Genomic DNA, 26818 nt, shown 5'->3' with positions numbered 1-26818 from the left:
CTTCGGCTATGACATAAGGTAAGAAGGTTTTCAGAGACAACAAACGTATTAGTTGGACAGTGAAAAAGAGGAGCTGAGAGGGCAAAAATGAGTATTACAGAGAGCAGTACAAAAGCCCAGGAAGATTAAGCAGAAATTTACAGATTTGATTAATTATTTAGTGTATTATCTGCAAGGTACTGTAAAAAGGGAGAAAAGAAGGAGGGGGTGGTCCAAAACTTAAAGCAAGTCAAGTAGTTTGTCCTGCTTGAGTTTATGGTCCATAGTTCATAGAGTTGGTGAAGATAACAAGTTAAGTAATGGTTGTTATTTTGGACTACACAAAAAACCTGTTAAACTTATTGTCCACTATTATGTGCTGTAATATTTATATACCAGTGTTATAGAGAACTGAGGTATTGTTCAGGGGTCAATGGAGCCACGTCCTCCAGTACAAAGTATGCACCAAACACTCTGCTGTCCCTATACTCAGATTATACAAATATAAGTCTTAACTTATGTTACCTTTGCTAGATTACACATACATATCTGTTTTCAAATCTTATGCAGCCTCTGCAGTGTATTAGCTGTGGCTGATTTGGTCATGGTTGACACAATAAGAGTAGAAATGGCTGATAAAAATTTCTCGATTTGTTCCTTAAGGTAACTCTTAAATTCTTTGATTACATTATGTATACGGAAATTCTGTAAATAATCTGAACTTTAATTATATCCATTAATATATTATACTTAGTACCTTATGATCAGATAAAGAATAAGGAATAGTTTTAAAATAATTAATTTTATTAAATCTGCAGAGACATGAATCTTTTCAATTCTAGTTTGCTTCCCATATGCATAAGAATAATGAGTGAAGAACAATGACTCATCTTATGCTTTTAGTGTTAAATCAACTAATTTATTATTACCGATACATCTGTTTAGCACTTTAGCTGATGCCAGAATTTTAGCTTTCTTCTGTTTACTTGTATCTTCTATACTATATATACAGTTAAAATCCCCTATTAAAATTAAACTGCCCTTCCCATGACTTTGTAATAGGTTTAAGTGATCTTTAGCCACTCCTGCATGTATTTTCAAGGATCTAGTAAAAATGAGCTAATGTGTAGAGTTTACCATTATATTTAATTTTTACAAATGTACACATTCCTTTGAAATCATTAATGGATTCCTCTACGCTTTTTTTCTTCAAAATAAACAGATAACATTTCATAACCTAAGTTATTTAAATATTGTATATCTTTATCTGTGAAATGGGTCTCTTGCATAAATATAGTGTCTCTTCTATTTAATTTTATATATCTCATTAATGATTTCCTTTTGTCACCAATATATAATTCATTTATATTAATATATAAAAGACTAAAACTATCCATACTGTGTATTTAAAAAGATTTTTGAAAGATTATATGACACATTTATCCACCATATTAATATAATTGTATATAAGACTGTAATGCATTCCTCCAACACTGTCTTAACATTCCACATTGTTTTGAAGTCTTCCTTTGTACAAACTAAACCACTAAAACTCTTAAATAACAAAAACAGAAACAAGTCTACAACTGCAACTGTATATATTACTAATAAAACACAGTAGACCATGAATACCAAAGTTCCCAGTTTGCCTTTTGAATAGACAAACTACTTTGCTATCTCTCTACTGATGAGTACCTAAAAATTCATCAAAAAAACTAGCCAAAGCTACAATGACTTATAAATAATTAATATAATGTTGTATATAAGTTAAAAATAATAAGAGAGTATTAATTTAGTTACATAATTTAGGGTGGCCGTGGTGGAGCAGAGGTTAGGGTTGTCACCTCACAGTAAGAGATTCTCTGGTTCAATTCTTGGTTGGGTTGCCTTCTTTGTGGAGTCTGCGTGTCCTCCCTGCAGTCACATGGGTTTACTTCGGGTGCTCCAGTTTCCTCCCACACTCCAAAGACATGCAGTAGGATTGGACACTCTAAATTGGACATACATAAGAGTGTGTGTGTGAGTGAGTGATACAAATGAACTACTGCAGCAGAGCTAGCCACCTAGCTGTGTAAACCTTGGCTTGAGATGATTGTCACTGTTGAAGTGACACCCCGACCCCATGTGCAAAATGGGAAAAGGGGTTGAGGGTAAATGGATGGAATTTAGTTATATAATTTGCCATTTAAAACTATTTCCCCATTACTACATAAAAGTTCAATAATCCTCTTCTGTTAATCACAAATATTAAATAATCCAACAAATAGTGTACTATATACCTATTTATGTAATAGTGGTATAAATTATCAATTAAATATTTCTAAATTACTTGCTTATTCAATATTGTTATAACTAAATCTCTAAAATAAATAGAACAGAGTGGTACCTGAAGAAATAAAGATACCTATAAACTTGCATATGACAGCTAATCTCATCATACTAAATTAGGCTACCCACTAAAGTGAGCTAGCCTTTGTAAGTGATTTATTACTGTTTTTCCTGCACTTCTGTGTACTTTTTAACCTAAAAAACAAAACAAAACAAAAAATATCCTTGTTTTCCCGCCTTTCTCAACTAGTTTAGACCAGTATACAGGCTTTGCTGTATTCTGGACTGTGGTGTAGTTCCTGTGTTGTCCATTGCCTTACTTGGATAGAAGGAAGTTTCTTTGCTCACCAGTGGCAGTGGGGAGCCTTGAGCAGCCTATCTGTCCCTGAAGGAGTGACCTCAGCACAAGAGCTTGTAGTAATTGGTTGTTTTGGACCATTTCCAGCTCTTTTGAAGTTCCCTGTTTAAAATCCACCCCTGAGCATTTTTTTGGGCTATACTACTCAGAAACAGCTCCTCGTGGTCCTGCAGAGTGGTGCTAGCAGCAGAGAACTGAGAAAAGTGACTACTTTCCTGATCTAAGTATTTTTTGCTGTTTTTACCTGAGAGACCTTCCTTTTCTTACTTTGAACAAGTTTAAACTGCTTTATTACCTGTTTTTTGCATTGTACATTACCTGCTCTTAAAGTTACATTTGGTCGAAAGTTTGTTGTCAAATTTAACTGTTGAGGCTACCCACTAAAGTGAGCTAGCCTGTGTAAGTGATTTATTTCTGTTTTTCCTGCATTTCTGTGTAATTTCTAACCTAAAAAACAAAAAAATCCTTGTTTTCCCGCCTTTCTCGACTAGTTTAGACCAGTATACAGGCTTTGCTGTATTCTGGACTGTGGTGTAGTTCCTGTGTTGTCCATTGCCTTACTTGGATAGAAGGAAGTTTCTTTGCTCACCAGTGGCAGTGGGGAGCCTTGAGCAGCCTATCTGTCCCTGAAGGAGTGACCTCAGCACAAGAGCTTGTAGTAATTGGTCGTTTTGGACCATTTCCAGCTATTTTGAAGTTCCCTGTTTAAAATCCGCCCCTGAGCATTTTTTTCTGGCTATACTACTCATAAACAGCTCCTCGTTGTCCTGCAGAGTGGTGCTAGCAGCAGAGAACTGAGAAAAGTGACTACTTTCCTGATCTAAGTATTTTTTTGCTGTTTTTACCTGAGAGACCTTCCTTTTCTTACTTTGAACAAGTTTAAACTGCTTTATTATCTGTTTTTTGCATTGTACATTACCTGCACTTAAAGTTACATTTGGTCGAAAGTTTGTTGTTAAATTTAACTGTTGAGGCTACCCACTAAAGTGAGCTAGCCTGTGTAAGTGATTTATTACTGTTTTTCCTGCATTTCTGTGTACTTTTTAACCTAAAAAACAGACAAAAAAAAATCCTTGTTTTCCCGCCTTTCTCAACTAGTTTAGACCAGTATACAGGCTTTGCTGTATTCTGGACTGTGGTGTAGTTCCTGTGTTGTCCATTGCCTTACTTGGATAGAAGGAAGTTTCTTTGCTCACCAGTGGGAGTGGAGAGCCTTGAGCAACCTATATGTCCCTGAAGGAGTGACCTCAGTACAAGAGCCTGTAGTAATTGGTCGTTTTGGACCATTTCCAGCTCTTTTGAAGTTCCCTGTTTAAAATCTGCCCCTGAGCATTTTTTTCTGGCTATACTACTCAGAAACAGCTCCTCGTGGTCCTGCTGAGTGGTGCTAGCAGCAGAGAACTGAGAAAAGCGACTACTTTCCTGATCTAAGTTTTTTTTTTTTTGCTGTTTTTATCTGAGAGACCTTCCTTTTCTTACTTTGAACAAGTTTAAACTGCTTTATTACCTGTTTTTTGCATTGTACATTATCTTCACTTAAAGTTACATTTGGTCAAAAGTTTATTGTTAAATTTAAATGTTGAGGGTACTCACTAAAGTGAGCTAGCCTGTGTAAGTGATTTATTACTGTTTTTCCTGCATTTCTGTGTACTTTTTAACCTAAAAAACAAAAAAAAAAAAATATCCTTGTTTTCCCACCTTTCTCGACCAGTTTAGACCAGTATACAGGCTTTGCTGTATTCTGGACTGTGGTGTAGTTCCTGTGTTGTCCATTGCCTTACTTGGATAGAAGGAAGTTTCTTTGCTCACCAGTGGGAGTGGGGAGCCTTGAGCAGCCTGTCTGTCCCTGAAGGAGTGACCTAAGCACAAGAGCTTGTAGTAATTGGTCGTTTTGGACCATTTCCAGCTCTTTTGAAGTTCCCTGTTTAAAATCTGCATTTGCGTGGCTTTGCGCAATTGTGTGCATAGCGCAGTGCCAGTTAAACAGGCTTAAAGTATTCCTGGCTCCGCCAAGTCTGCACTTCAATTTTTCCCTTAAGAAAGCTCTACTTTCAACAAAATCAGTCTATTCACTTTATCATAAGCCTAGCACTTGCTCCTAAAACCTTTCTTTTAAGTGAAGCACCCTTAAACTAACATAAGCACTACATCCACCTACAACCCCTGCTAATACCCACTTCCCTTCAAAGTCCTCTCTCTGACCCAGTTACACATCAGCCCCTTATACTATTCTGGCATGTCGAGTGGTATATTACTGACGTCCTCTCCAGTTCAGCTGGTTAATCTGGGAATCCTGAGACAATGTTACAATTGTCTCATGTACACAGACAACCCTCTCCTCCTCCCAACAAACACAGACACGTGAGAGATGCAACTATATAGCCAAACTGGAGGCTGAACTCTTTCAACACAGGACTAGCAAGACCAGACAGGAGGAGAAGGTAACCACACACACAACAAACCCAGTCTCACATAAACCAACCACAACTGCAAACCAAACACATAATAACACAAAGACATACTCAGAGGCTCTAATAAAAAACTTACCAAAACAACAGAGGTTCCCAAAGCAGACATCCAAGAAAACACCACCTCAAAACTCTGCACATGCAACACATAGTACACAAAGTCAGTGTGCCAAACAATCACAGACCTTAAGGCGAAACACCATGCCTGATACACTAGTAATAGGTGACTCTATAGTCAGACACACTGATGTCCCGCTTACCAGGCTGAACAAAGAGAGGGTAATGGTGAGCTGCCTGTCGGGAGCTAGAATCTGCCACATAACACAAGCACTCAGGTCACTCCAAAGCAAGTACAAATATGACTCCATCATTGTCCATGCCGGCGTGAATGACCTGAGACGTACCGCCTTGGACTACATGAAAAGAGACATAGAGGAGCTCTCTGATTATGTAGCCCAGGCCGGTATGACCCTGACCCTGATCAGCATCTTGCCCTCACCAAGAATGATGCCACAATACAAAGACAAGATGATCAGCTTTAATAATTGGCTCAATTACTGGTGTCATTCTAGGGGGATCCAATGTCTGTCTGCTTGGGATGACATGCTGGACAAGCCACGCTGCTTCGCAAGGGACAGCTTGCACCTGTCACCACTGGGCTTCTGGATATTGGCTAAGGCTCTTGCCACCCCCATAGTGCCTTTTTTAGGCAAGGCTCAAAAGACAAACCCACCACCTTAGAAAACAATAAAGGAAAAAAACTAAGGGTAATGATGCTCAACGCCAGAAGTCTAAATCTCAAGATGCAGTATCTCGAAGCACTCCTCAGTATGGAGAGCATCAATGTCTGTGCAGTAACTGAAACCTGGTTCAAGGCTCCTGAGAGCACCCCAGCCCTACCAGGTTATACCTCGTATCATGCATTTCGGCCCCAAAACGTGGGCCGAACCACAAAAGGAGGGGGAGTGTCCATATTCATTAAAGACACCCACACCTCCAGGTTATTGGCAATGCACGAAGCATTGGAGACCATCCATGTGCAACTAACCCTAGGCAAAACTGCTATACAACTTGTAGCATGCTACAGACCACCCTCGCAATCTCAGGAACTCCATTCAGCCTTCCTGAAGACACTGGAGGATATGAATGTCTCACCAAATACCATCATATTGGGAGACTTCAACTACCCAAACATAGACTGGGTGCATTACTCAAGCCCCAACACCCTAGCCCAAAGGTTCCTGGAATTCATCAACTCAAATGCAATGGAACAACTAGTCACCTCCCCCACAAGGGGAAATAATATACTTGACCTGATCATCACAAACATGGGGACAAAATGCTCAACACCGGAAGTATACCCCTCACTAATGAGATCAGACCATAAACTAATAACCCTAGATATTCATATCCCACGTCCACCCCCAGCACAAAAGACCACAGTGCGAAACTTCTCAAAAGCTGTCTTTACACTCTTTAGGACAGAAATGGTATCCTTCAAGCCCCCTGGGCCAGTGGAAACCACATCCCACACTGTTGAATCCTTCACAAATGCTTTCTACGGGCATCTCCAAGAATGCATGGATCATGCAATCCCAAATAAAACCAAGACCCTTTCCACCAAAGGCAGGCATCCTATCTGGTGGACCCCAGCCATAAACAAACTTTATAACAAGAGAAGGAAGCTACTGCAAGACAGAGCAAAATCCCATAAAGGGAAGGCATCCCTGATCAGCACTAGCAAAAAACTACGTAAGCTAATAAAATCATCAAAGGCCAACTTCGAGAGAAAAATTGCTAAGGACACTAAAGATAATCACAAGGCCTTCTTCAGTTATGTTAGAAACCTGGGCGGAAACCCTCAGATATGTGCAGAGTTAGTTCATAACGGCAAAAAATACACTGAACCCACAGATATTGCCAACATACTGGCAGACAGGTTCAGTACAAATTTCTCCCCTCCCTCTCCCCCAAAAGACGAAATAAATATCTCAGCTGAATGCAACCTCCCTGATGTCCAGGTGAGAGCTGCCCTCAGCAAAGCCAAAAATACAGCATCCATGGGACCTGACGGTGTCCCGGGTTGCGTGCTACGTGAACTCCTAGAGGAGCTAAACCCGCACATAACAACGCTGTTTAATCTTAGCCTTGCTACAGGATACATCCCTGAACACTGGCGTACAGCTACAGTGGTCCCACTCCACAAAGGTGGCACCTCTACAGACCCTGGAAATTACCGCCCCATAAGCTTGACCAGCCTGGTCTGCAAAGCTATGGAAAGGATCATTATGGAACTCATAAACAAAGACATCGGGGACCTACAGACAATTGACCCTACCCAGTTCAGCTTTGTAAAAGGCAGATCCTGTCTTTTAATCTTGGTGGACTTTTTTGAAACAGTCACTAGAGCCATCAATGAAGGCAAAGCAGTTCATACAGCCTACCTGGATCTGGCAAAAGCCTTCGACACAATACCCCACTCAGGCATCATAGACAAGCTCAACAGCTTAAATGTAAACCCGTTTGTCACAAGATGGGTTGCAAACTGGCTAAAGGACAGAACCCACAAAGTCAGAATAGCTGGAGCTATGTCAGACTCTAAACCAGTCACAAGTGGAGTCCCACAGGGCTCTGTCTTGGGACCCCTCTTATTCGGCATTTATTTCTCAGATGTGCAGGCAAACATAGGGAGGTTGTGGCTGACAAAGTTCACAGATGACTGCAAACTAGGCGCCATAGTCGGCACACCAGCTGACACATGCATCCTCCAGAAGGGCCTCACAGAAACAGACAACTGGTGCCAGAGTCATGGCCTTAAACTAAATGCCAAAAAATGTATAGTCATCCCTTTTGGAAAAAACAAAGTACCCACAAATTACCACATCAGAGACCTGGGGACCCAAGTTGACAGTGACCTCTCATTTGACACCCACGTCACCAAAGTGGTTAGAAAGACCTTCTACCTTGCCCACCTTATCATGAAGGGATTCATATCCAGATCAAAGGATGTCATTGTACCCTTATATTCCTCCCTTATCAGGCCTATGATTGAGTTAAATGCCCCATTTGGTATGTACCTCACCCGGCACCTGCAGCAGCTGGAGAGACCCCAAAAGTACCTTACCAAGAGGATCAAGGGTCTCCAGCATATGTCATATGCGGCCAGACTGAAAAAGCTCCAGTTCTATTCAGTAGCATACCGCCTGCTCAGAGGTGATCTGTGCCTTACATACAAGGCCATGTCCAATTCAGAATTAATGGACATGCTCCACCTCAAAAAATCCAAATCCATCAGAACCATGAGAGCTAAAGATCTAAACCTCAGCACAAATATGAATAGGACATGCTGGAGGGACAGATTCATAACCCAGAGGCTTCCCGCACTCTGGAACAGGATACCTGTTCATGTTAGGCAGAGCCCCTCACTGACTCTCTTCAAGAGAAATCTGGACGAATGGATGGGTGATCGTAGGTTTATCCCGGGGGTCATCTCTGTGTCATTGCTAGATAGAGGCACAGTAAACTAAATTTAATTTAAATTGTACACTTTTGTATCATTACATGGGGTGGCAAAAGCCACATACACTTTGGCTAGGCTTATAAATGCCCTAGGGCAGATAGCCTACTACTATACTATGAAACTATTATGTAAAAAGAAAATCAGTGCACATATATATTTATCATGCTAAAAGATATACACATATTTTATAGATCTAACAAAATCTCTGAATTAATTTTAAAAGTACAAGTGTCTGTATCTTAAAATTATGTAATACTCTTAATATGATAAATATCAAAATATTTAAAAAATATTTTAACTTACTGAACTAATTCATACAATATGTACATTACTGAGGTCAAAGAGAATGTCATGCTATTTCTATGGAGTCAAAAATGCAGTCTATATTGTGTTTTAAATTTACAGTGTGTTTAATTCAAATCCCAGGCTCTCTTCATAGGTTCAAACATATTGAAAAATCTACTTTACTTTCTATCAAAATCAACGTACTGATTCAGCAATATAGCACTACAACTTCAGCTCTGACTTATGAAATTAGTTATTTCATGTAGTCTTAGTGAATCTAATAACAATGCAATGCACAAAAAGCTTCAAGGTTCACTTGACCAAGCTTCATAGTTCAGCTTTTAGGATATTTTCAAATATGTAATATGATTTTCTATGTAAACTGTATGAGATCTTGTATATTCACATTTCTGCCATATTCAGGTATATGTAATACATATCTTTGTTTGTAATTTAAATACATTTTCTTTTTATTTGCTCACTAATATTCTGCCTTATTCTATAACTTGTATTTTTCAAATCTTCCATCAAAGAGCTATTTAGTCATCCGACCTCTTAGAGATTATAGTATATGTATATATTTCTTAACTTGCTAATACTCTTCTTTTATTACTCTTAGATATTTAATTCCTTGTGCATCTGTATATTATTCATAAGATGTTTACTCTTATTATTAATTCAAATATTACAAGCAATCTTGATTATATATATAAAATAATTCTTGCTTGTTTAATTTGAATGTGTTTTGTAGCCATTGTGAACTTTGTTCTGGTCTAAGCTTCACATCCTGGTATTAGCATTTGATTACAGCATGTGAAAATGACAACTCACAGCACACAGCAGCTGCTAATTTCTTCTGTAAGTTTCTCATTCTTATTAATTCATTCAGACTGTTTTAACCAGTAACAAATATCTAACTTTACTTTAATATGTACAGTTAGAGTTAGTAATACTACAGCTTAAGCTTTTAACATTCAGCAAAATGTAAGCAAATTATGTTAGCAACAACTATTGCTTTTGTTTAACCAATTCTTTACTTCTAAATAAATATTAAAAAAGATGTAGAGTAGACTTCTCACGTATATACTTGAAAAAGAAAGTCTCTTCCTGTTTTCACAGATATCAGTGATTAAATTTAACCTAGATTTTCTTCAAAACAGCTCAAGTAGCAGGTGGGAAACAAGTCAAGCAAGAATCATGCATTTTCACAGAACTGGAACTTTGTTTTGTTCTCAATCTTTTTTAAGTGCTAATTTCTACGTACATGTCCTGTGAAAGGATTGTGTTATACAGGAAAAAAAATCACTAGCACTTTAACAGTTCTAATTAGCATATTATTTAGATCTGGCATTCAGTTAACCCAGCAATGCACATACTGAGTAAAGTTAAACAAAATAAAATTATTACTTTATATAGTCTTAAAGTTACCAATTATGTTGCTTATAATTTAATGACATTATCTTACAGGAAGTATTTGTTTAACATTTAGAAATATATTAATAAGTTTAGTTAAATTAAATATATTAACCTTCTTCTAGAACTTTTTCCACCCATCTCCTCTGTTTTTGGACTTCAGATTCCCTTATTAGGGACTTGCTATGTTATTATGATGAAACTCCTGTTAAAATAAACATTTGAAAGTTTGTCAATGTGCCAGTAATTTATTTGTGTAACAGCTTTGGTGCTTTCATTTTTTTAGTGTGAAACTTTGTGTCAAAACACACACAGTCTGTTTTGAAATATAACTTCATAGCTAGTTGTATGCCTAATGTGCTTCAGAATATTCCAAGTCTCTCAAAATAGTTAGATTTACGGAACACATAGAGTTAACTAAGCTTTGTTTTTATCCTCACTCTGCAATTTACAACTGGCCCAATTTTAGTGTATTATATGCAGTGGTTTTAGGTCATTTTTCAGTAATAAAAGGAGAACCGCACCCACAGACTCAAAAACATGTTTATTTCATCATGCTTTGGTGTTTCCTACATTTTAACACTACTCTGGGACTATGTAAATATTTCTAACATAATTTATGAGTCTTGTCACATGGGGTCTAGCATCTTGAAGTGATCCTGATTGTTTAGTCTGCCTCTAGGAATCCGACAATGCAATGCTTGTCTGTAAAAAATTACATCTCACAGACCTCATTCTTCCTAAAGCTCCTGTCACTGCATTGATTTTACATGCATACACTGCTGTCTTTTAGCACTTTTAAATAATATTTCATGCCATTCAAAGACTACTTGAACCACAAACAGTACAAATGCCACAGAACAGACTTTCAAAGTGCTTTTTACTGCTGCTTCTTTTTAGAATGGATAAAATGCAGCATTTTTTGAAGCCTGAATTGTACTACTTTGACTCGTATCCCATCTCCCTTCACACCTAACTTCTCTAGCTGTCAAAGTGCTAAGGGTAATTTGAGCTGTTACCTGCTGTGATTGACAGCTCACAGCAGGAGACTTGACTCATGTACTGTTTCCTTGTTCTAGCCTTTACTTTCTATATGGGTAGGGGAAGTATCAGAGAGCTGCAGCTGTGACATCACAGCATGGGTGGGTTTTTAGGATGGTCGTGGTGATGTCAGTTTGGGAAGGGAATTGGCCAGAAAACTACCTGTATTTATTGGCCTTGATGACATCAATGAATTGGAGACTGTAGCAAGCTTTTCCAGGGTGGGATAAACATTTTTTGAAAGTGAAACCACCATAGTGCGGTAAGGTACTGTTCTAGTGGAGAGGAACAGTCATTTTAAAAATATTATAAATGCTGCATCGTTGTTTATTCATAGCAGGGACTGTAAAAAGGGAGAAGAAATGACAGAGAAGTTGAGCATTTAAAAACAGAATCCCATTGTTGTCCTTTAAAAAAGGCAACAGGAATATAAGAAAGATGTGATTTTAAACACCTTTTTGTTTCCAGTAAGATAAGCTCATGTGAGTTACAGTAATTACACAAACTTTTTGATGATATAAATAAGAACAGCTTGGTCTACCATCAGTACCAGCATTTTACAACTTTCTATAGATTTTATGTCAATAGTGCCATCTAGTGAATGCAGAGGAAATCTTACTGTAAAAATCCCCCCCCCCCCCAACACACACACTTATGGTGAACTTCAGTAGTGGTCTGGGATGTGTCATAATACAACAAGGATTGCATTCATAGAGAAGCTTTGTATATCCACACAGCACTCACAGCTCTGCAGTGCTGCATGGCAATGAATCTGCTAACTATAAATACAAATGCAGGCACTAGATGCAGTAGATGAAGGTAGCCAGCTAACACAGCAACTGTGTAGAGAGACCATTCCATGCAGCAATACAGTTGCTCAAAAAAGTAGAGTAACAAGGATATTTGTTTGATATAAGTAACCATAACAAACATGGAGCCCATTGCGAGCCCCTCACAATAAAAATCTTTGTGCAATGATAGCTGCTAACATATTGGAGTGCATAACACAGCTGTGCACCAGGTAGCTGTATATAAAAACAGCTGTAATGCAATTAGTACACATTGCAGGGGGTCAAGGGGGTTTAAGTATATGGCTATGCCAGAATAGCACATATACATGGATGCCTTTAAGATGTATAAAATGCAGTAAATAAAGCTGCATTCCATGATGCAGAGGGATGGAGTCCTTACTGCAGTCTAAGCAATCGGGTTTGATTGGAGGCTCTGTGGCTGCTTGAGCCAGACACAGAGTAGAAGAATGAAGGGGTGTGGCCCATTTATTTCTACTGACCGGGTAACAGGAGTTTGATTGTGCTTCTGGGAACACAGGGCAGTGTGATCTCCCTGATGGAGACCAGAGAGGCCACCACTCATTCTCTGAGTGGAGTGGTACAAGGCCACTTGGAGGGAACACCCTTTGCAGAAATGAGGGGGGTGTCTTCTGTTGACAACTTTTTGCATGGCCCTCCCCAGTCCCTAGCCAAGTTTGCATAGTTAGAACCAGATAAAAAATTAAACCAAAATACATGTGCACCACCCTTGATGGCTTTCAAAATGATGGCCCCTTCCAGATGACCTCACTCTGGTGTAAGGGGATAAATGGGCTGACTGGCCTGAAGAGGCTGATGGCAGAGAGACAGTGGGAGGGGGAATAAACAGACACAAAAGAAAATAATAAAATGGAGTGAAATGCTGTATAGGAAAGCAAGACGTAATGAAGGCAGCAAGTAAAGAGACAGAAATAAAATATATAGGATCTTGTGTGGGTGTCAGATTAAATATTTTGTGAGGACTGAGCCCCCTTTTTTGAAACAGGTAAGTGTGGCAAACAAACAAACAAAAACAGGACAGACAAATATGTGGATTTGCACATGCCAAGATGGAGAGATATAATATGGCCAGAGATAATAACATGGAGGGTTGGACAAGCCAGTGACTTTAGAGGGACACTATGCTGACCCATTGCCAACAGGTGTATCACGCCCAGTTGTGTGGGCATAATGCTTCTTTGGTGACTTCATGGTCAGTGCTAGTCAAGTGAGTGAATCTGTTCTATTTGGCATCCCATGCAGTCAAACTTAACATCAAGTTTCCTCTCAAGTACAGATTCCACCAGCTGCATGTAGTGAGCTGGGCCACCTGCTTGGGAGAGGTCAGCATTCCCATCCCCATCCCCTCCCCAGCTACAGCCTCATCTATGGCTGACTGTCTTTGACGTGCCTGTTCAACCTCTTCTTCCTCTGATTCTGCAGAATGGAGATAAAGTGGGAATTGTGCCATGTTTAATCACCCAGTAAATGCAACCAGAATGTGCTATATCACAGTATATATCAGTAATACTACCCCTGCCTTGCTGCCAGTCAGAGCAAGTTCCTGTGGTGTTCTTGCTCAACACCAGAATAAACTATATCCCTAAATATATATCTCTAAATATGAAACCTATCCATACCTTATATTTCCTTACTCTCCTTTCTTCACTCACTTTCTTACTTCTGTCAATTTCTTTTCCCTGGTTTTTTGTCTAAATATACTATAAGCTTGCTTTCCTTTCACTTTGTATTGCATTTCCTGTTTGTATTGTGCTAACTTACTTTTAATTTCTTTATAAACTGGATAAAATTTCTCTATTAAATCATTGTCATATAACTTGTATCTATTCTTAGCCAATGTTTTCATATGTATAATTTGGTAAAATTATTTAAACTGTGGTTGTTTTTTTGTGTTGTTTTTAAAGACTGTAAAATTATTGTTCTTAATATGTTTTGTAATATTTTGATGTTTTTCTCCCCAGGCGTCTGCTGAAAACGGGCTCCTACCCAGCTGGACTTTCTCAGTAGTCAAATGTCAATCAATTAATAAATAAATAGATAAAAAAATAAATAAGCTATTACAATAAATGCTTCATCAGTAGCTCAGTATTAAATCCCTTAGCCTGAAGGGTCTCATAGATAAAAATCAGAAAGGCTTCTTTTTAAGCAAGACTTTAGTAACAGAAAAAAAGTCAACATTACAGCAGGTGTATCTGATGGAAAACTTCAAGCCTTCTGTATTGTTATTATGCATCTGCTGAAAGTGGGTTGCAACAGGACTATACAAGAAGACAGACATTTTTGACGTCCCTTAAGTGCTTCTGTATTCTTACCCTCACTTAACAACTGCTTTGCTCTATGTAGTCTAACCCACATGGACATCTGAGGTCATATGCTATGGTCTTCTGGTAGCAATTCAAATAATCCAGTGATTTAAAATAATGTCCATTAATCATACGGCTAGGGCTTGGGTTCACAGGAACTTACTCGGCATGTGGTCCAGGGGACCACTGAAGAGCCTAGCCCAATTTGTACAGTGCACTGTCTGGCTAAGTAAGTTGCTTAAGGTCACACAGTAGACAAATAAAAGCTGAGGGAATGAAGGCCTGTACCACAAGAAGCACATTGTTAACAGCTCATAGCCTTAATCGTCTGTGCCAGCTGCCAGACTATGATCCATACATTTACAAACAGCATAACCTATGTGACAATATTACCCTAGAGCATAGTGACAGAGCAGTTAAGTAAAGTAAAATGAAAAATTAGATGTCTATCACCATTCACTTACGAACTCCATAAATTACCTTACCATATGTATCACTCATATCACAGACCTGCAGGTAACAGGAACCCATCTGGAAAGGACATTGACATTACTTCACATCATCACCAAATCCACATGTAATAGCTCCTCAGAGTACACAGTGTGAATAGTAATAACATATGACAAATAGACACACTGCTATCAGTAACACATGTACAGGAGATGGATTAGCAATGCCCATAAAAACATGCAATGACAAATACTTACAGTACCTTTTGACTGAGCAATTCAGTGGTGTGCACCCATGTGCAGGTCATCTACATGAGCCTTCATCTGCTCTAGCCATAAGGTGTACCATGGGAACAAACTACCCTCTTTGCCCATTGTGAATGAAAGATTAATTAGGAAATTCAGATTCTCCATGGTGTCAAGCTTCATTTTGCCTACTTAGTATGCATTTAACTATGTAATTGCAGAGTTTGTGAGCATGATGACATTTTGAATACTAACTAGTGTGTGGTATTGTCTTAGACCTGCCTCTTGTGAGAACTCTGAAGTACAGATGTAACATCATTTCTGAAGTAAGATGCATTAACCAACAGAAAGAAAGATATTTTCCTAAAGCTGAAATTATTACATCCATTATTCAGATCTGGAGGTGATTCATTATTCCCAGGTGAGCCTTCTCCCTAGCAGAAATTGTAAAAATGTGTGTCCCTTAATGTCAACTTGTCTAGGTGTATCATACCATAGGTGTACATGAGAGGACACAGGTCTCCTTCACCTCTGTACCCTGTGCATGCCATGCTGAATTATGGGCAACTTGTCAGCTCAACATGTAGGACATATAGACCTCCCACAGATACACTGAGTACCTGACAGAAGCGATGAGACTGCAGAAAGTGTCTGTTCTTATGTGTGCAAGGTACATCACCAGTATCTGTGCATGAAATTTCCCAACATTTATACTACTGTGTAGGTTTTTTACTTGTATCTCTACCTGCCATTTTAGTCATTGCCATCTGAACAGAGGGAACCATTTTGTTCTTTTGTTTTCACAAGTATCAGCATTTCCATAGGATGTGGTCATAGGCAAGGGTTAGATAACATTAGCCCTGCCAAGAACAAAATTCTGCTGCAGGTGGTCAAGACCCATGGGCAATGTCTGCTGGGAAAAGCAGGTGCTGAGTAGCATCTATGGCAGTAGCTGTGGCAGTCATGTCCTTGACATCAAAGCCTTAGGTGTGCATAATTGCAGCAGTATTGTAGGTATGTTACAGACATGATCAGTTCTATGAAGGTGATGACACACCAGTCAGTGGACAAGATGTGTTGCTCCATGGTGGTCATGCACCCTCCATAGAGGTGAAGGTATAACCACAGTCCTAGATGAACCCGAGGCTGCCCATACAAATCCCTCACCTTTTTCAAGGCAGAGGGTCTACCCACAGCTGTTAGATAAGCAATGCTCCCCCAGTGTCTGCCATAGCAGATGAGTGCCCTCCTTCAAATGTCGGTACCTCCACCAAAGCACAGTCTCACAGGGGTGTCTGTGTCATGACATGAGAGTGGCACTTGGGATCACTCTGCACTTATGCAGGAATATCATCCAGGCATAATCTGCTGCACAAACTGCCTTCCATGTTGTGTAACATTTTGGAGAATGCCACCCACAGATATCAACAACTCCATAAGGACATGGAAAGAGAAGCAATTTACTAGTCTTATGAGATTTGTGGTGGTGCTCTCTACATTGCCATCTACACGTAAAAAAATGAAGTGCTGTAGTCACTATACATACTAGCAATGCTGTCCATAATCAGGGTAGGGCACATACCCAGACTGGCTCTATACATGATCACAAGAGGTTGTGCACGCTACACCAGAATAAGGTGTGCAATGTTCTACCACCCCTCATCATGAATGGCTATGATAACCAATCTCCACTGGCAGGACACCTTGCTAGTAGGCTCCATCCCAGTCAGAGTCCCACAGTAGGACAACTTTCCTGCCATTGGAGGGCCTGAGACTAGTGGCCCAATGCTAATGAAGTGGCAGCATGTCATGGCCACATAGTGATACCCAATTCCTTTCACAGTAGGATGTGATCATTGACTCATATTTCCATAGCACATGATCCACCATCTCTGCTTCCTTTAGGATGATCTCCCACCCTGTTTCTGTTGACTGCCAAGTGTCATTTTGGACCTTGGTACCTGTGCACATGATGGTGATGATAATGATGGTGTGATGATGATTGTTAGTCACTACACCCTTCATTCTGTGTTGTTTATGTGGTGTTGTATTATGTTCAGTGTGGACCAACCATTCACTGCCAATATAGTCTGTCATTAAAACTGCATACATCATGTTTGCTTTGTGTGACACAACATTGTTACTGTGAGTTCGTCATGGACCATCATTCTAAACTAGGTGCCAATACTTTACTTGCACTGCCATATAGTGGCTGGCCATCTTGGGGAGAGGTTAGTTGTACAGTGCATACAGCTCCAGTTTCAGCTAGCTGTCATCCACAGTTGAAGTTGCTGTGGCTTCTGCACCTGTCTGGTGTGAGCCTGTTCATAAAGCAGTTATCCTGAGGCTGTATAGTTTGATTCTGTAGTATCATATTATATAGCATGACCCAGGTTATGAATAGTTTGCAGGTTGTAGCAGGGGAGCATTGCAGTGCTTTATCAGATGCACAGCAAATACCAGTTTGATAATGCTGTAGGTCTCCGCATGTACCACTTTGTACCAGAGTTCAGCAACATTGTTCAGATTATGAATGGATGTCACTAGTCAGGTCTCAAGTGGTCAGCAATTATCTGTTGTAACTCATGATAGACATATCTTTGGAAGGTTAGTGCATTTGTACAGCGTATGCAGATGAATGCATATATTCTGCCCACAGTGCCTGTACTTATCATCTAGATGGCTCTATGGCAGATTATCTTGTGGAAGTGGTGCTGTAGCTGATGTATGTCATAAATGTGAAAGTTGGGAAATATCTAGGTGCTGAATAGACATGATGGTAGCAATACCCTGTGCGTTACACACTGCTTGACGATTCAAGGAATGATAGGTTTTGCTTTTATCATACCACTATGTCTGTTGGCCAGGTAAGGCTTTTATTGTTATAGCTGTGCAATCTATGGCACCTAATTCATCAAGGAGACATTCAGTATCATTATGTATTTATTTATTTATTTTATTAATCTTTTATTTTCCTTGATAACCCAGTTGGTGAGCTGGTACATGGCCCTTTTCAGTGCAGACATAGTACGGTGTCACATATATGCATACATACATACATAGGTGCAGATGAAGTGGAGGCTCTTTTCTTCTCTCATGGGATATCAGATGTGCTCATCCACAGGTAGAAATATAATTCTGGGCAACTAGTAAAGCAATCTTGAGGCTGAGCCTGTGATATAACTAATGTGCCCCCTGTTCATCTTTAATAGGTTCCTATAACTTGGATGGTGTGCTAGACACACTTTTGTCTCTACAGGGATGGAAAGACCAAGCATCCCTCTAAATTCTACTTGGTGAATAGCGCATATCCACAAGGATCCTTACAATATCCAGTCAACACAGAAGTCATCGCCTATGTCCTTTTTGGTCCACTTATGATATGTAATCCACTGTTTGTAGTTCTTTTGTTGCCATGATCTACAACATTTTACCACAGGGCAGGAGCGGGCAGCACAAAGTGTAGCAAAATGCTGCTTTGCACTTCCTACCATGGCACCAAGCATTATTACTGTCTGTGGTGCAGGTATTTCACACGTGTTCTGGTCTTTTGTAAAGTCATGCAGTGTGGTGTGCAAGTTCCTTCAAAGATGACTGTGAATCACAGCAGTGTTTTGATTGTGTACCCTTGCATGCTGTTATTGCTTTACTTGTGTGTGTACATGTATGTATGTATATTCAATTTTTATGGCATTATTTAGTGATCTCCATACATGGCATGATTCTCTCCACTGCTTGATGCGCTGCTACATGATGTGTTTCTGTGAATTGTCATCACCCTGCATGCTGCTACTTTGTGTTTCTATCTCTTTTGTGCAGTTTCAGGGCAGCAGAAATGTCATAGTAGTTTCTTCTGATATTTTGGGCTAAACAATGGGTCTGAGATGCTGAAGGAATATTTTCTGAGCTCCCCTGTAATTCAGATTAGCCTTAAACAATCCAAGGTTTCTGATGTCATTATTAGCTTTGGAAGCTTATTCCATAACTGAGGAAGAGTCTGTGTTACTTATCTGTCTTCTGATTGTAGCATTCGGATTTTTCACAAGTTGAAGGTACTCTGATCTGTTATGTCTTTTTATAGCTGTAAGGATTTTATCTCTGAGTGCCTTAGGCAGAGTTTATCACAGAATAAATGGTAAGCTATAGTGTAAAGTTTCAGAGGTTGAAGCTTTAGAGTATAAGGAAAACCATTCATAGAAGGGATTATTTTCATTAACATTTTGTGGATAATTTGTAACCTGACAACATGAGCCTTATTTTGCTTAGAGAAATGGAAGCTAAAGTCAAGGATCCTTCTAAGTAGAACTTTAAATATTGCATGAAGCATTTTGGGATTTCATGTGATCATTGTCTTGAATATATTCCAAGTATCATACAGTGCAGTGCTTTTGAAGGCAAGCTGCTCAGGTGTTTATTTTATTTTATTTGACTTTATTTTCTGGGGTACAACCCTGTTCAAACAATGAGCAATCCCAGGCTCAGCCCGGTGGTAGTAACTACAGAATGTTAATTTACTGGATATAATTATACTCTGAGCTTTAATCTCATATCACTTATTTATTGTGGTTCTTTTTAAGGATAATAACAAGTCAGACTTGGGAGAGTCAAAGTGTATAACAGCACATTTTTTATACTAAACCTGAGTCCACTTAGATGCACCATATTGAGATATCATCCAACATGTCATGGAGGTGAAGATGAAAGGTTAATATTGGTGGCCTTGGATAGTGGGATGCGTACACGTTGGTTTACAAAGTCCATTGAACATGTGGGAGAAACAGACAAATGTAGGTTTTGTAAAACAGAATTGGAAACAGTCGCACATCTTGTTGCTGGCCCCATGCCTTGGCTGAAAAGGGTTATTGGGCCAGTCCTCCTACCTAGTCAATAAACAAACAAACAAATAAATAAATAACGCTAAAAACAGAAGATTACAAGGCCAAAGGGTCAAAAGAACCCCACAGCAATCTGTATTCACTGAGATCTAAATATATGAAGAAAACATCCTTAGCAGACCCAAGTTCAATCCTTCTGTCATTGAAATAGCTTTCTTCAAGGATACCCCTCCAGTTTGGAACTCCCTTCATGCGGATATTGTACATATAGACTCCATGAAACAAGAACAACAGTTTTATGCAATTCAGCCAATAAACTGCATTTGCATTGTGTACATTAGCTGAACCTTGCTGCCTTCCATCACTTAACATACGTTGTTTAAATCTTAACACACACACACACACACACACACACACACACACACACACACACACACACACACACACACACACACATATCTCTCCATCTATATATACCTGTTAGTACAGTATACAAAACAGTGGTGGCACCAGTACCTCTGTGTGGTATAAACCCAGAGCAATGAAGGCAGAGCAGCTGAAGGAGCTAGAGGTGATGAAGTGCATGAGGCAGGTGGTAAGATGCACACTGTGGGTCATGCAAAGGAACAACGACATTTGAGTAGAAGCCAAAGTAGCTCCAGTAGCAGGGAAGGTCAAAGAGAACAGATTACAGTGGTTGATGTGTGCAGGAAAGCACAAGCTGATGTGGTGAAAAAGATTTGGAATAGACAAGACTGCAAGAGGAAATGTGGATGTCCAACAAAGAGATGGATAGATTGTGTGAAAAAAGACCTGAGACAATCAGACATGACTGTCAAAAGAACGTAGGAGAGTGGCACTGAATCAAGAGACATGGCAACAGCTGACGTGACACCCTGACTCCACGTAGAAAATGGGAAAAAGGGGTGGCTGATTGGCTGATGATATGATGATGCTAGCATACACAAATATGTACAGGTTGTACTGCTGATCCTTGCAGGGTTTGGTGTCTGCTTATTTTGAATAATTTTAAACAGACAGCCTGTTCATGTTACCCTTCTTGTGGCATTCTGGTTCAGCCATGACCACTGTAGAAATGTTTGTTAAAATTGTTATTGCAGTGTACAGCCTTGGTTAATTATTTTTTACAGTATAAACTGTGTAAGATATGTAGCCTGCCTCGGTGGTGACTGAAGACGGTTACTTGCTCTATCCACCTACTCAATTAACAGACAAAAAATAAACAAAGTACTTAACCTGTTACAAGTGCCTGTACTGTATTATGTATGTTTCTGTGCTATCTGTTCTGTGCTGGATCTTTCTATTGTAATTTCCAATACTATAACTGCACTTTGTAGTGCCTTTCTATGTGCCACTGTCTAGTTCATTTTACCTGAGACATAGGTTGTTGTTGAAAATGATATTCAAACCAGTTAACAAACAAACACATAGCATACTGGTCATCTATACTTAGATGGAAGGGTCTTCATGCCATTCTTCCATTGAAATAATTGTCTTGTTTTATATTCTTCCATTGCAGGGATCTTTCCATGTTTATCTAGCCAGTGAAGCCACAGATGATTACAGAATCTTGCAAAGTATCCCTCGAAACAGACCACTGAAGGTGCTGGTGAGAGTGTATGTAATTAAGGTATGTGCTGCAGTTGTCCTGTATCTGAAATATATATGATAGATTTTCTTTTTAATGGTAGTCTGTTACAGTCCTACTAAGCAGAGTAATACTTGTACTTTTGCAAGTTGGTTTTATTTTCTTTTTATCAATTTAGGCAACTAATCTGACCCCAGCCGACCCTAATGGGAAAGCAGATCCTTATATTGTGGTGAAAATAGGAGAACAGCACCAGGACAGTAAGGATCGCTACATTCCAAAGCAGTTGAACCCTGTATTTGGAGAGTGAGTACAGAGGACAAAAATTGTGTTTTTTAGCTGTTTCATAGAAAATATAGAACATACTATGTGATTATATAGGAGTTGCACCTGCCTCACTGTATCATATTTTCTTATTTGTCATAATGCTGTGATTTCACAAAGCTGAGAAATAAACTCACAAGGTATGAACAAAGCAATTACTAGAAAATGGAAATCAATGTCTAACCCAACTTTACTAGAAGTAGTGAAGATAGTAACAAAGATAAAACAACTGGAACTGGGATCTTTAGAAAAGGGTAGGAGCAAATTGCACAGGAAAAAATGGGAAATGTGGGGTCAACACATGCAGAGGAGGAATGAGATTTAAAAGAAGGCATGATTTGAATGAACTATGTAATGGTTGACTGACAATGACTGGATATATTAAAAGTGATGTATAATGTATAAAGCTACAGTTGTGTCTCCATGGTTTGGAATGTAAAATGTTTGCAGCTGAGATTGTGTCAATATGACTTATTTTCATTTATTTAAATGTAACATGGCCAATGTAAAAAAAAAAAACAAGGTTTGTGGTATGGCTTGGGGGATATTGTATCAGCCTTTGTTATCAGATGAATTTGTGTTATAGTGTCAGACTACCACAAAAAATAACTTAGCATCAACTAGGAGTTAGGATGACTCCAGATGTTATCATTCAACAACAGTGTTGGAGAGATATTTTACTGTGAATATGTGAAATCTCTAAAGTTATGTCTTATTTCAGGTGAAGCAGTAAACAGATTTCAGGATTTTTGTAATGTATACAAAAAACAGTACTTACGTATTATCGCAACCAGATTTTTGCGGTTGCGAATCTCGCATCGTTGAATCCAGATGAGCGCATGAAATACTGTAAAATGTTGTTCAGACTCCTCATTGCTGGTGAAAAACCTGCGTACTACCTTCAGGGACAGCAAAACTTTTCAAATTCCTCTTCCGGTTTGCCATGCATTACAGACGCATGCTTGAATTGCTATCTATGCTCTCTTATTGATGAATGGAAAATGTGAGCCATCACAAACAAAGCCCTCAGACAAGAAAAATTCACACACAGGAAGGAGGTTTTTTGGAAATTAATACTTTCTTAAAAAAACTGTAAACATACTGTATGCACAATAACCATTGCGATGTGAAAGATCAGGGATAGTAATGCTTGTAAAAACTCAGGGTGGATGATGTTGATAGGCAACTGTGGGTTCCTGATTTCACATAGTAAGAACGGTAAAGAAAACATGTTACTGGTTGATGAAGCGCTTCTTCTTGTCATTTGTGGAATGTGGCAGGTTTTTAATTTGGACCTGAACATATGTTAACAAATTGTTAAAAAAGAGAAAAAAAAAAAGCGAAGCAAAGCCTTTATTCATGTGGCTGTGGTTTCTATATCGGGGAAAGTGGCCAGCAATTGCAGACAGTAAGACAGCAGCCCTGACAGCTGAAGCATGTTGTACTGCCAGCTACATGACATGCTGGCGGCAAAGTGCATACCGAAACAGCAACATTAACTTTATCATTTTTTAATGATAACCCTGCCCAAAACAACCTTCATTGTGCAAGGAAACCCATTGTCTGACACTGTGACACCATTAACATTTAGATGTAAACATTGGGAAGCAACCGTTATTATTGCAAAAATATGGTTGTGATAATACATACCAAAAACATACAGTTGGTAAATGTGTGAGTAAAAGGAAAAAACAGAATTTATGCATCACCTCAATAAAACTAGTTCAAACAGTGTTACCTGAGGATTAAAGTTTGTCATTGAGAATTAAGTCGATTATAATAGTCCTTAGCTGATTTTGAAATACTCTGTATTGCATTCTGGAATCTTTCCAGATCTTAAGAATCGAAAAGCCTATACAAAAATGTGATTTTAATTCAACTTCCAGCATAACATATTCACATTTCAAAGGAGCTGATGCATTCCAGTGGTTGGTAATAATGTGGCAAAAGTACCAATGTCAAAGATGGGGAGGAAGGAGCAAATAAAAAAAAAAAAAAATATATATATATATATATATATATATATATATATATATATATTTAAAACATTGACTTTAATTATTAAGTAATACAATCATTGCAGTTACCTGACTGCATTTTCTAACAGATTCACTAGTAGAGGCGCAATCATTGCAGTACATTACAGTACACTGCAAGTAAAAATGACGTAATACCTTATTCATTTCATAACTTGATGTGATATCATAGCGAGTTGATTCGGTGCTGTGAACAATGGCTGTAATATGACTGCAGTTTGGCACAGAGAGACAAAGAATTATCTGTTCCGTGTAAGTTGAGCAGTGATGTCATCTTTGGTGACTATAACTGATAAAGTTACTATCTTAATGGCTTAAATTTTGTCTGATATGCCAATGACCTGAGCTTAGCTAACTTTGTGGGCATTTGAAGGCCAGCTTGTTGGGTCAGACCTGAGTTGCCAGTTGTTTATTTTGGAGGAGGGACATGAATCACCTCCTTGTTCATTCCAGGAGGAGAGCAGTAGAGATGCATACATTACAGGGATACAACACTTTCTTGGTGTGAGTTTTGACTTCTTTCAAGGTTGTCACTTTTCAGTAGTTCAGTAGATAAACATATGTACAAGAGAATGTAGGTATTTCACAAGAATGCATAGCAGAACTGCAAAAGTCATGTCTGTGAATCTGATTTTGCTGAACCAATGAAGTAATGCAAGCAGTGTCACTTCTTAGAAGTGAAAGTAGCTTTGCTGAAAGCAAGGCTGCTTCCCTTGATTGAAATTACAGAAGAAAAGAATGTTCTTTGGTGGCAAAGCCCCACCCCAACCACCCATTCTGTGTGCTGCAAGCTCTGCAACATCCAATGCATGTAATCAATTCTGAGGTTACTGCACCTCAGGGAAAGTGGATATATCCCCTGCCTGTGGTCCACACTGATGTGCACAGCATTATTCTTTTGGTGAACTGCATTCAGTACATTAAACTACACGCAGTAGCATTACAGCTTCTCAGTCTGTGCTGGAAGCACATTTAGAGTTCTTATGTTTGAAACTGTGATGTGTCCCTTTCACACAAAGAATGGCAGATATAGATTGTCAACTTTAAGACCTTTAGCAATTAATTAACTGCTTGAAGTATTCAAGTACTTGTTAGACCTTTTACTTTCTTATAAAATGATTTGCCTGACTACCCTGACTGCCATGTTGACATTTGAAAATTTGTTGAGACTTGTTTGCCAAGAGGGTTCCATTCATTAATACAACATAGGTGCAGAGAGATGTCAGTTTTTCATGTGATAGATGTCACTTTCCCTGGTAAGATGATAGGCCTCATGGTCCTATATGAGCTTGTGGCTTGCAGTATTAGCATTATTTTTAATGGAGGAAGTTTAAAGACCACAAGCCAGAACACTAAGGGATACATTTACACAACATTACATCAACTTGATAGCATAATCCAAGTTATTCTCCCCTTTAAGTACATTTAACATTCTTTTTCCTGTCTGTCCTACTTTCTGCCTCACTTTTTCTCCACCTCTTTGGAGTCCATCTTCTCACACTTTTCCAGTGTTCTATTTCATGTGCCTTAACTACACTGTGAATTTTTTTTTCCAGAGTGTAGTTAGTCTCCTCAGTCTTTAAAAATGTTCCCTTCTCCATTCTCTATCCTTCCTGTCCAGTATTATCCCTCCTTATCTCCCCAAATTGATCCTGTGCACTCATATCATGCTACCACCACCTCCCCATGTTTTCTGGTCTTTACTGACTAAGAGCAGTTATTTCTTTTCTAGACTCTAGCAGCCTTATTTCTCCTTAATGTAATACGCATTTCTGGTGTTTTTTTCTCTTGTCTCCTTCTAGCAGCCTGATGTTCATTTCCTTCTATAGTTTCCAGAACTGCATGTAGGACTCAGGATGTAGCACTAACAGAGACTAGTAAAGTGCAAAGATCATCTTTTTTCTTCTGAGATCTCTGTTAGGATACACCTCAGTTGTCTGATTCCTCTGTTCCTAATGTTACTCCTTTGGTCTCATCAAGATGCAGTTACTCTCCAGATCCTTTTCTTGCTCTGCTGTCATCAGTTCATATTTATACCAGTTACTGTGGCCCAAGTGTAGAACTTTGCTTGTATCTGAGTTAAACCTCAGCTCAGACCTTTATGCCACCTTTGCCATCCTTTCCAAATCTTCCCTTAGAGTCTTTGCATTACCTTCCACTGCTGCTCCTATCTTTGTGGCTGATGCTAATCACTGTTTCTTCAGGTATTGCTGAAATAAACAAACTGTAGGGTACTGGAGCCAGGAAAGATGCTACAATATTATTCTAGTGACTTTCCTTATTCCTGGCATTGTCTCTCTCATCACAGCCCTCTATGTCACACCTTTTAATCATGTGACAATCCGTTTCCTCAGTCTCGGTCCTTTCATCATCCTTCCAGCGTTGCCCTTTGCTGTTTTTGTGGTAATGGGTTAAAGGCACTGGTAGAGCTCATGTCAACCACATCTACCCATGTTCCCATGTTCTTCTATAACTAGATGAGATTTGACTGACAGCTCCTTCTGACTATGAAGCCATGTTATTTGCTGCCCTGGGCATTGTTGTCTTTTCATAAGGCTAACAGGCTTCTCCTTAGGATTCTCTCCATGATTTTTTTTCCGATACTGATATTAAGCTATTTATTTATTTATTTGTTAGCAAGGTAGTTGGTCTGGAACAAGATTCTTTTCAGCCACAACATGGGCCAGAGGTATAAATGTCAGTATTGTAGTTAGAGCAGGACGTAGCTAGAGCCACTAAGAAACAAAGTAAAGAAATAGTACTTCAAGCCTTTCCTAGTGGCTCAGGGACTTTA

At 39.0% G+C, this 26818-nt stretch overlaps 1 protein-coding gene across 1 annotated transcript in view; it reads left to right on the top strand.

The window, feature by feature from the left end:
- Window positions 1-26818, top strand: part of LOC122817026 (fer-1-like protein 4) — a 1119105-nt gene that overhangs the window by 881751 nt on the left and 210536 nt on the right. Inside the window, exons 35-36 of the mRNA XM_044090141.1 lie at window positions 21596-21706; window positions 21843-21970. Coding sequence (XP_043946076.1) covers window positions 21596-21706; window positions 21843-21970 — 239 coding nt within the window. The remainder of the gene's footprint in view (window positions 1-21595; window positions 21707-21842; window positions 21971-26818) is intronic.

The sequence above is a fragment of the Protopterus annectens genome, chromosome 12.part0 (genome assembly GCF_019279795.1).
Source record: "Protopterus annectens isolate FY-2018-M chromosome 12.part0, PAN1.0, whole genome shotgun sequence".
NCBI classification, from domain to species: domain Eukaryota; kingdom Metazoa; phylum Chordata; order Ceratodontiformes; family Protopteridae; genus Protopterus; species Protopterus annectens.
This window is presented reverse-complemented; position numbering and strand designations above follow the sequence as displayed.